We start from the raw sequence: 9,511 nt of genomic DNA on the forward strand, positions 1-9,511 counted from the left end.
TTTCGCTGAGCGCAATCTCAACAAAAGTCCCGACATTAATTAACTATGGGATGAGATAATAAATAGTTTATTGATGTTAAGTTGTTCGCAGGTGTAAAACACGATCCCATAAACATTTTTTTCAAAATTTATTAGGTCCGTCATAATGAATTTAAATCTAGTACACATTATATATCTGTAGCCGCAACCCAATGATTTGTTTGTCAAAATTTGACATAGGTTAGAATTTTAAATTTTTCTATGATAGTAAAATTATTTTTTGCAATGGTTTCTTATTTTATATTTATTGCTTGGATTATCCTAATTTTTTTAAATCACTAGTCGAGACAAGCATTTGAGACCATATATATAACTATATTGTTGAAATTATACCAGCCATTTTGATCATTCTTATTTTCATAATTGCAACCCTTAATTCCATGTTGAGGTGCTGAGATCGGAGGACTTATGCTTATTGATACTTATTTTTGCAATTACATTGAGGGCAGGAGTGAAGAATACGTGATTAACTAGAATCAACTAGAATGGCGTGAGTTAACTAGAATTTTATTCTTTGTTGTAGTTGAGGTGTATTGGAATAGATCATGGAAACCATGTCTAGTGCTTTTTTTGTCAATTATCAAAACAATTTGGGTATAAAAGCGAATTTGAGTTTTAAAGCCAGCACATCAAAATGATTTTCACAAACCCCGTGTCAATCTTTTGATCTTTCAAGATTTCATTTTGACAGAATCAAATTTTTTTACTGAGAGAAATAAAGCATTTTTCAGAGTCGATATAACGAATTGCACTTAATATACCAACGGCCTTTAGGTTAATTGATACCGGATCCCTTGTGTAGGGCGTTCGTTTCGGGAAAGACCCAAGATCGAATCTCATGTCCACGCAAGATGAGGGCACGTGGGTCGGCGTTGGGTTCTACTTCCCACACGTGCACATCCCTGACTCACCCTTTAATGGGGACGCTTGTCGTCTATTTGTCAAAAAAAAAAAAATTACACTTAATATTTTTTTTTATTGTTCGGATTAAAAAAAAGCCAAATATTATTGTTTTAATTTTAAAATTTTCATTTGTTTGACGGTAATTTAGGCAAATAAAGTGGACAACTTCCAATTTTGCAAATTGGTGGACATAATTAATTTATAACGGATAATAATAAAATGCAACATCATTGTTCATCGATATTATTGGCACGTCTTCCTCCATCTAATCTCTTCATCATCATAAACTGGCACTCCTGCAATGTGCTTTGATCACTTGAACTGGGTTGCTTCAATCGTTTTTAAAATCAAACAAAAAAATTAGTCCGCATAACAAATTAAAGATTATACATCTTCCATTAGAAATTAAGCATATGGCTTACCAGAGTTCAAAGTCCTGGAAAATAAAGCTAACTTGGTGAATTCAGTCAATCAAACAAATACTAATATAATGATGGAATGCACTAAGTTAGCTCAAATATTTTAGCAACGCAAGATTATCTATATTTTATCTGCGCGCATGATGGTTGCATAAAATTATGGCTGTGCTTCTTTCCTTAGTTAATAATTTTGTTGAAAAGTAGCTACAGTTAGCCTCTCTTAATATGAGTGACTATACCTATATAAAATGTAATAGAAACTTCAACGATCTCATAGTTTATAGGCACCAAGAGACTCTTGATTTGTGGGTTAAAATTCCATGGACATTAAATAAGACAATGTGGAATATTTTTAAAAAAAAAAACTTTACACATTTATAACAAGTTTCTCATGGGCTATAATGATTATTGTCTGGCAACTATATCAAGTGCTATGATTTGTCCATTTAATTTATTAAAAATATTGACAATATAATGAGAATAAAGTCATAGAACATCAAATTAATTTGTTGCTTTCATTGGGTCTTGTATCTGTTTTATTTCTATACTAATTGGCTTATTTATTTATTTTAAATTTCGTTTGCAATGAAATTTTATTTGGGTTTATTAGGATATTGAAATTATAAAATTACCAAAAAAAAAAATTTACATTACCACATCACACGTTCAGTTTTTTATAGGGTAATATGGCCATTGCGCAACACCGCATTTACCGTCTCTATCTTGAATATTTCGTTCTAATCTTATATAACCAGATTCTCCCCAAAAGTCTCCCCATGAATTTTTAATGAGCCAATAATCTACATTCCCATTGGTGCCATAGCCTATTACAGTAACGGCATGATCTACCGCTGTCCCACAATATGCCGTGAATATTCCCTGAAAGAAATAAAAATAAATAAATAAATAAAGAATAGAAAATGATTAGAAGTAATATTTATAAAATTGATGTTCGATAATATATCAAGGCAAACTATTAAATTGATACCAAACTAATAAATGAGGACAACCTGGCATCAAAATATATGATTCCCCCTTGTCGTTGAGATGGGTTATGTGACAAACATAAATCTAGCTGCACTCTAATGTAAGGAGCCATTCTTTCATATACAATTATGCTACCGCATGGATCAAATCAATGATTGTGATAATTATCAAAGCTATATATTTATATCAATAAGTTATGATCATCAAATAAAAATTATCATGTCAAGATAAAAATAATACACTTTTTTTGATAAAAAAATGATACCTAAAAAATTATATTATATTTAAGGATATACTTGAGATTTATGATAATATATACAAACATAAAGTGTTGATTAAAAAATTATTAAAGTAAGTTGATGATTGAGTTAACATGAAGTCAAATTAGATCAGTTAGATAACAACCATATACCACAAGCAATTTTGCCTATCATAAGCCGACCTTTGTATATAGCTGGAAATCCTGCCCATAGCCTTCAACAGCAACGGCAATCGGTTGTCTAGCGACGGCTTGCATTAAAGCAAACTCATTTGATTGAGCAACCATTTTGTAAGCATCGATTGACACAACATTATTATTTTCCTATAAATAAAATAAATAAATCAAGAAAATTTCTTCAAGAAAGCGAGAAATGAAGTGGAGATAAATGAAAATATATGCCTTTGTCGTGTTACACTTCTTAATTTTAGCCTCATAAGGATAGTCTTTCTCCGTGTCAATCCCACCATTCTTGATAATGTATTCATATGGTTGATCGAGATAATGTCGTCCACAACTCTTTTTGTGGCAATCTACTAATTGTTGTTTCGACAAAGATATTAAATCTCCTGTTTTGATTTGATGTATCGCTTCCACCGTCGCGAGGACAGTAAAAGCCCAACAACTAACTGCACATAAATCATTAATTTAAAAAAATGGCATAAACATATAAAATTATGCTATTTTAAACAAAGTACACTTACAACATTTGCCTTGATTTTCGACTGGAGTAACAGCTCCCAAATCCCTCCAATCAATGGAATCTGGGGTGTTTGTCACATTGAAGTAATGATCATCACTCTCATATGTCTCAATCGTTTCATCATTTACCATTTGTAAACTAGGGGATGGTGGCAAAGTGCCCAAATAAGTGGCCCTATACTCTTCTACTGTGATGTCCGCGAATACATTAAGACCGAGAGTAAAGGTATGATTGCCGGCATTACGCTCATCAATATACTGAAGGTTATCTTTGAAGATCTCATACCTTTTCTGCTTCTCTGATGAGTCCTTATAAGATTTGTTAAGTGTAACTAGCCAACCCTCAAAAAGCAGACCGACTTCATACTCTGACCGAATGGGTATGGACGAAGACGAGGAGAAAGGAAAAATGAAAAGGAAAGAGATGCACAATAATGCAAGATGGGAAACCATTGGAGGAGTTGGACTTAGGCTTGAAAACTTGGAGCAGAGTGTTAGTGAATTTATAGTGGTGGCTTCCACATAGGATGCCTTTTAGTATCCTACATCTAATAGGTGAAATGGAGGCTTCTTCATAAGATGCTCTAAAGTATCCTATAACTTGGTGATTTTTTTCTTAAAACCCTTCATTGTTAATTTTCTTCTTAAATCATCACAAATTAATTTTGCTAGTCTTAGAACTTCCATATGATTGAAATCTGAATTGTTACAGAGTAAAATTAATCCTTCCCAAAAGGACCGTTATTTGTTGCCTGTTGTTATGGATGATTTGTGTTGGATTGTAGGGCAGATAAGGTAGGATTCCAAGCTGTTTCCAAGCAACTACCAATAGCTATACGAATGTCGGCTTTTTAAATTATGAAATTACTTTTTCCCTAACTAGTTTTGATAGATTTTGGTCATTTAATTAGAATTTATATTTTTATCCTTCTAACAACTAATTTTTAGAGTATTATAGGAATTTGTTAAAAAAAAAATTAAAATCCTAGATCTAGCTCCTAAACTTGGCTATTCTATTCATAGCAAATATATATATATATATTAATTTTTTTTAACAAATTCCTACAATACTCTATATATATATATATACATATATTGACAAATGGGACAAGTGACAAGCATGCAACTACGGTCAATGAAAGTTCATGCTTTTCGTAGTGGGGTAAGTGTTGCTACTTGCTAGGCTATGAACAAAAAATATATTGTGAGCCCCACCCCTTAATGAAATCATAGCCATTGGTATTATCTTTTAATCCTAGCCGTTGATTTTATTTTCAGTTTCAAAACCCTAGACACCTCTTTGTCTCCTTCCGATATCGCCGTTAGAAAAAGAGAAAAACCTAGTCTCATCCTTCTCTCCCTATTTGCGGGTGGTGTCGGCGACGAGGAAAAGAGAAGGATCTCGCCGTTACAGGTTTGGTTGATTCACTATTACTGATGAGGTAAGAACCCTCTTCCTCGGATCTTTGAAAAATATTGTAGAATTATTATTGTTATTTTCTAGATCTTGATATGTTAATGTCGGATATTAGTGATGGATGGGTAAGGTTAGCTTCATGTTTGAGGAGTTTGAAATTAAATTAATAGGTTTCAGATTTCATTTTTTATAGTGGCAGAAACTTATCTTCAATTTTAGGGGTCTTAAAAGCATAATTTGGAGGAGAATAAAATAACAAACTTGTAGAGTTTGATGTTAGCTAAGTACCTTCCAAATTTCAGAATTTTTGGAGTAGTATCCTATAAATTATAGGCTTTAAACTCAGGTGACACTGACAACTTTTCTTTGCAGCCCTTGAGAATTTATTAATTTATTTCATGATTTTAGATTCTGAGTTAGATTTAGACTTATATAAGAAAGTTGTAGAAGTTGATGTTATCGTTTCGTTTGCCAAAAGTTTAGAATTTTTACCATTGTAAATTGTGAGATATGATCAGATTTCTATAGGTGTGCTCAATGACATTTTTGCAGAAAGCATGAAGATTGATTTGAGAATTTGTTGATTTTAGAGGTTGAATTAGGACTCATGTTTAATAAGAAAGTTGTTCCATTTTGAGTTAATTATATGCTCTTAAAATTTGAACTTATTTGAAGTTATATGTTGTGAGATATTTGTATTGGAATAGGTATGTCTGAAATTGTTGGTTTACATATTTATGATTTTTAAAAGTGATGGCTTAAATTCTGTAGATCCCAAATCATTGTGAGATTTGGATATGTTATAGATGTGGATGTCTAGTTTTATTTTAAAAGTTTGAAATTTCTGATTTGGGTCACGCAAAGCTATGCTGATTTCAATCTTAAGGTTCTAGGGGAATTGGTTATTAGTCTCGACCTTGGTAGTTTGTTAGTGTATTGATTATGTTTTTGCATTCGTGTGAATTTTAGAAATTGATTTACTTGTAATTCTAATGGGTTATTCCCAAATATAGGACTTCTTAAGAAAACTCGATTTGTGAAAAAAATTCAAAATCTGGTCGTTAATCAGGTAAGTATCCCACATACAAATACTATTATATGTATATATTTGAAAATTCTAGTCTTTTTGAATTTATGAAATTTTTTTGAGAAAAAATGCTTATTATTTCAATTTATATTTTGAATTGCTTATTCATTTATTATTTGCAATTCGTATGTAAGTATTTAGTTTGGAAATGAATTGGAATTATTTTTATTTGAAAATGGGTTCGTCAAATTTCTGTATTCTGTTCTGATAAATGTTTGGACATTATATATTTTTTGACATAGCAACTTGTAGTCCCCAACTAACTTTGTAATAACCTTGTCATTGGGGGGTTAAACATTGACCTTGTCGACATGTATCTATAAAATAGAAACTATAGTTTCTCACTGTTCCATCAGTGAAGAATAACGGCTTCTGATAATTCTGGCTCGGGTCACCGAGGGTAAACTTATGGCTTCTGATATTCTGGCTCTAGTCACCGAGGGTAAACATATGACCTTTGATATTTTGTTTTGGCAATAGTTATTTGTGGGACATGTATACTTGACTTTTTTATCAGTTATGTTTTATTAAAAAAAATTAACTTCTGAGTTTGATTCTGATAAACTTGTATTTTATTATATTTTGTTTGACTTTCGAAATTTTGGAACTTTTATGATTCTGATATTTTTTAGTGGGTACTAACTGGGCTGTCAATCTCATAATCTGTTGTTTAATTTTTTTTCAGATCAGGAGTTTAATAGCTCACACTTTGAGAATCGGGTTTTGAGACCTTGCACGTCTACTAGGTCTCGGCCTTGTAGGTGTGCGGCCGTTTGTCGGCACACATGGTCTGGCGAGCCGAGTTCGGGGCGTGCCATATATATTCTTATATTACCTAATTTTAATAACTTCTCTACTTTTTTTTTAAATCACTGAAATTCTAAATAAAGGCCTATATAAGTTATTTGTGAACATATAAGTTATTTGTGAACATACTAAATTTTCTTGTAATATTAGATTGAGAGGATCAATGACCCTGTACCTGCCTGTCCCTTTTAATAACCATCATTTAAGGGGGTGTTTATCGCCTTTACTTAGAAAAAAAAATTGATGACCTATATATACATGTATTACCATGAATTTCATTGTCGTGAAAACATATTTTTTATTATTTTAAAGAGTTAGACACAACACCACTAATATAGACCATACCATTGTGAGAATTATTTATGAATATGATAGTTAATAGGTGAATGTATTACTTTAAATAATACATCTACTAATATTAATGCTTGGAACATATTAATAGAAAAATTAATCCAAGTTCTTTGTCATCAACTTTCCACTTTGTATATGTCTATCATATTTTGAATGTAATTATGTATTAAAACTAATTTAGCATTAATTCTGTCAAGCCCCGAACCCGACTCAATGGACCCAGGACGTCGACAAATGGCCGTACACCTACAAGACAAAACCAGGTAGACATACAATGCCTCAAAAACCTGATCCAAAACAGAACAAAGGAACAGACTAAGTGTTTTGAAAAACAATACAAACATATTAAAATAAAACGTAGGCCCACAATAAACGGAACTTATCACATGCTAATTATTTTGAGATTGCCCAACGATCCCCACTAAGCAATCCACTACTTAACTCTACTCCTGATCTGAAAAGAGATAACAACATTATTTATGAGCTTGACAGCCCAGTAAGTACTCACTAAAAATATCGGGGTCATAATAGTTTCAAAATTTCGAAACTCAAACAAAGTATAATAAAATACTAGTTTATCAGTTTCAAATTCAGAAGTCAAATGTTTTTTCAATAAAACATAACTGATCAAAAAGTCAAATATATATGTCCCATAAATAACTATTGTCAAAAAAATGTCAGAGGTCATATCACTACACCAAAAGAGGGCTTTTGAGACGGTTTTCAAACCCTATAGAGGCGGTTAAAAACCGCCTCTATAGCTATAGCGTTGGTTTTTTCAACCGCCTCTAAACCGCCTCGTATCAAGCCGGCTCTACACTTTAGAGCCGGTTTGTACCAACCGTTGGGGTAATTTTTATTTACGGAAGTGGGTTTTAATAATAAGAGTAGAGACGGTTATAACCGCCTCTATAACTAATGATTTTTCATACCCTTACAAATGACTTTAGAGGCGGTTATAACCGCCTCTATAGCTAATGATTTCTCATACCCTCACTATCGAGCTTTTAGAGGCGGTTATAACCGCCTCCATAGCTAATGATTTCTCATACCCTTACAATGACTTTAGAGGCGGTTATAACCACCTCTATAGCTAATGATTTACAATACCTCATTATCATGGCTTTTAGAGGCGGTTATGACCGCCTCTAAAACACTTATTTTTTTAACATATTCATATTTTAAAGGTGGTTATAACCACCTCTAAATTTGTTCATTAATTAAATTAAATTTTAATTTATTTTCCTACTATTAATAAATAAATTTATTTAACCTATACATTGAAAATATGAATCTTTCAATACATTCATGTATAAGGTGAGCTGATATATATATAGCTAACCATGATTCATCAGAGTTTCAAAAGTTGGCAACACAGACAAAGCAAAAAAATAACTAGTATAAGGTGAGTATGTTCTTTAATTTGGCAGGCCACCAGAACTAGATATATGATGGTAATTCAAAGTATTTTGTCAACATAAAGCAGACCCAAAATATACAAAGCAGGGCATCAAATAAGATTAGAACGGCCTGCCTCTAGCTTTCCATTCCCAATTTTTCAAGCATGGCTCCATGTACTAGATAACTTGAGAAGCAGCAGGAGAAACCCTGCTGTCAGACCTTCATGAAGGTTTTAGCCAATTAAATATATATCAAGATACAGTACGACCATAGCAGTATAGCACATTGATGCAAGGTACAAGTTCTTAGCACATTTGTCCTGAAAAATCATCAAGAAAAACAACACACGAGAATTAGCCCAAGTATGATCAGCTGGTTTGGTTAAAGTTGAGAGGGTTTCAATCGAATTTGAATAATTAGAAAGTCTGCTGAATATCCAAAAAAAGAACACCATTGCACATTGGAAAGAATCATTTTAGAGAATATATATCATGCAAATCATCTTTATTACTTTATTAATACATCATCTTTTTACACAGCTTAATGAATGATCATTCATGCATCCTTCTAGGAAGGTCAAACAAGAGATCCAAAGTCCAAACAAAGCCAAGGATCTTATCTTTGATGTCAATCATCTCCACAGTCAAATGGCACAATTAATTAGCAATTTAGCAACAACAAGCTTCTCCCAAATAAAAAATTAAACTAATCAAAGCCAATTACAAAACAACTATTCTAGATTCTCTCAAATCTTTTTCCAACTTGAAAGGAATATCCTAATCTTGTGAACTAATGAATGAGCTCACGTGGATAAAAAAAGAAACCCTCACAAGAACAACGAAGAAGAAAGAGAAAAGTTAAAGAGAAATTAAAGGTGCAAAGAGATGTCTCTTTAATAAATCCAAGGTTAAGCATGCTAAGAAAGAACCAATTAAAAGCATCAAAAACTTTTATTGAATTTAACAAGGCTAATGTCTAACACAAATAACATATCATGTGCAAGTTTTTGAAAAAAACATGGCAAAGGCAACATACAAGGAAGACAAATGCTTTTACAGGTTTGCTAACAAAAAGAAAAGTACAAGGGAAAAATAAAGTTACCAAGTTCCTCTTTGATTCATCGATATGGAGGGCGTATT

General features: G+C 32.2%; 1 protein-coding gene across 2 annotated transcripts; it reads right to left on the bottom strand.

Moving 5' to 3' along the window:
• Window positions 1–1,114: 1,114 nt before the first annotated feature.
• LOC120269204 (zingipain-2-like) lies at window positions 1,115–3,768 on the bottom strand. 2 transcript variants are annotated; one of them, XM_039276544.1, is made up of 5 exons: window positions 3,312–3,768; window positions 3,010–3,236; window positions 2,791–2,931; window positions 2,016–2,240; window positions 1,115–1,238 (listed from the first exon to the last, which is right to left on the bottom strand). In XM_039276544.1, exons 1-4 carry the CDS (start codon window positions 3,760–3,762, stop codon window positions 2,028–2,030), a joined length of 1,032 nt encoding a protein of 343 aa, XP_039132478.1. In that variant the 5' UTR covers window positions 3,763–3,768; the 3' UTR covers window positions 1,115–1,238; window positions 2,016–2,027. The 2 variants fall into 2 exon arrangements, with proteins under 2 accessions (XP_039132478.1, XP_039132477.1); XM_039276543.1 differs by having other exon boundaries at window positions 1,115–1,271.
• Window positions 3,769–9,511: the final 5,743 nt, after the last annotated feature.

Source organism: Dioscorea cayenensis, chromosome 9 (assembly GCF_009730915.1).
Source record: "Dioscorea cayenensis subsp. rotundata cultivar TDr96_F1 chromosome 9, TDr96_F1_v2_PseudoChromosome.rev07_lg8_w22 25.fasta, whole genome shotgun sequence".
NCBI classification, from domain to species: domain Eukaryota; kingdom Viridiplantae; phylum Streptophyta; class Magnoliopsida; order Dioscoreales; family Dioscoreaceae; genus Dioscorea; species Dioscorea cayenensis.

Bases quoted from the DNA above. Each gene is read 5' to 3' on its own strand.
- LOC120269204 (XM_039276544.1), bottom strand. From the start codon at position 3,762: ATGGTTTCCCATCTTGCATTATTGTGCATCTCTTTCCTTTTCATTTTT. The intron at 2,932-3,009 runs GCATATATTTTC...TTTTATTTATAG, and splicing joins AGAAGTGTAACACGACAAAG to GAAAATAATAATGTTGTGTC. The intron at 2,241-2,790 runs GTCGGCTTATGA...TATTTCTTTCAG, and splicing joins ATTTCCAGCTATATACAAAG to GGAATATTCACGGCATATTG.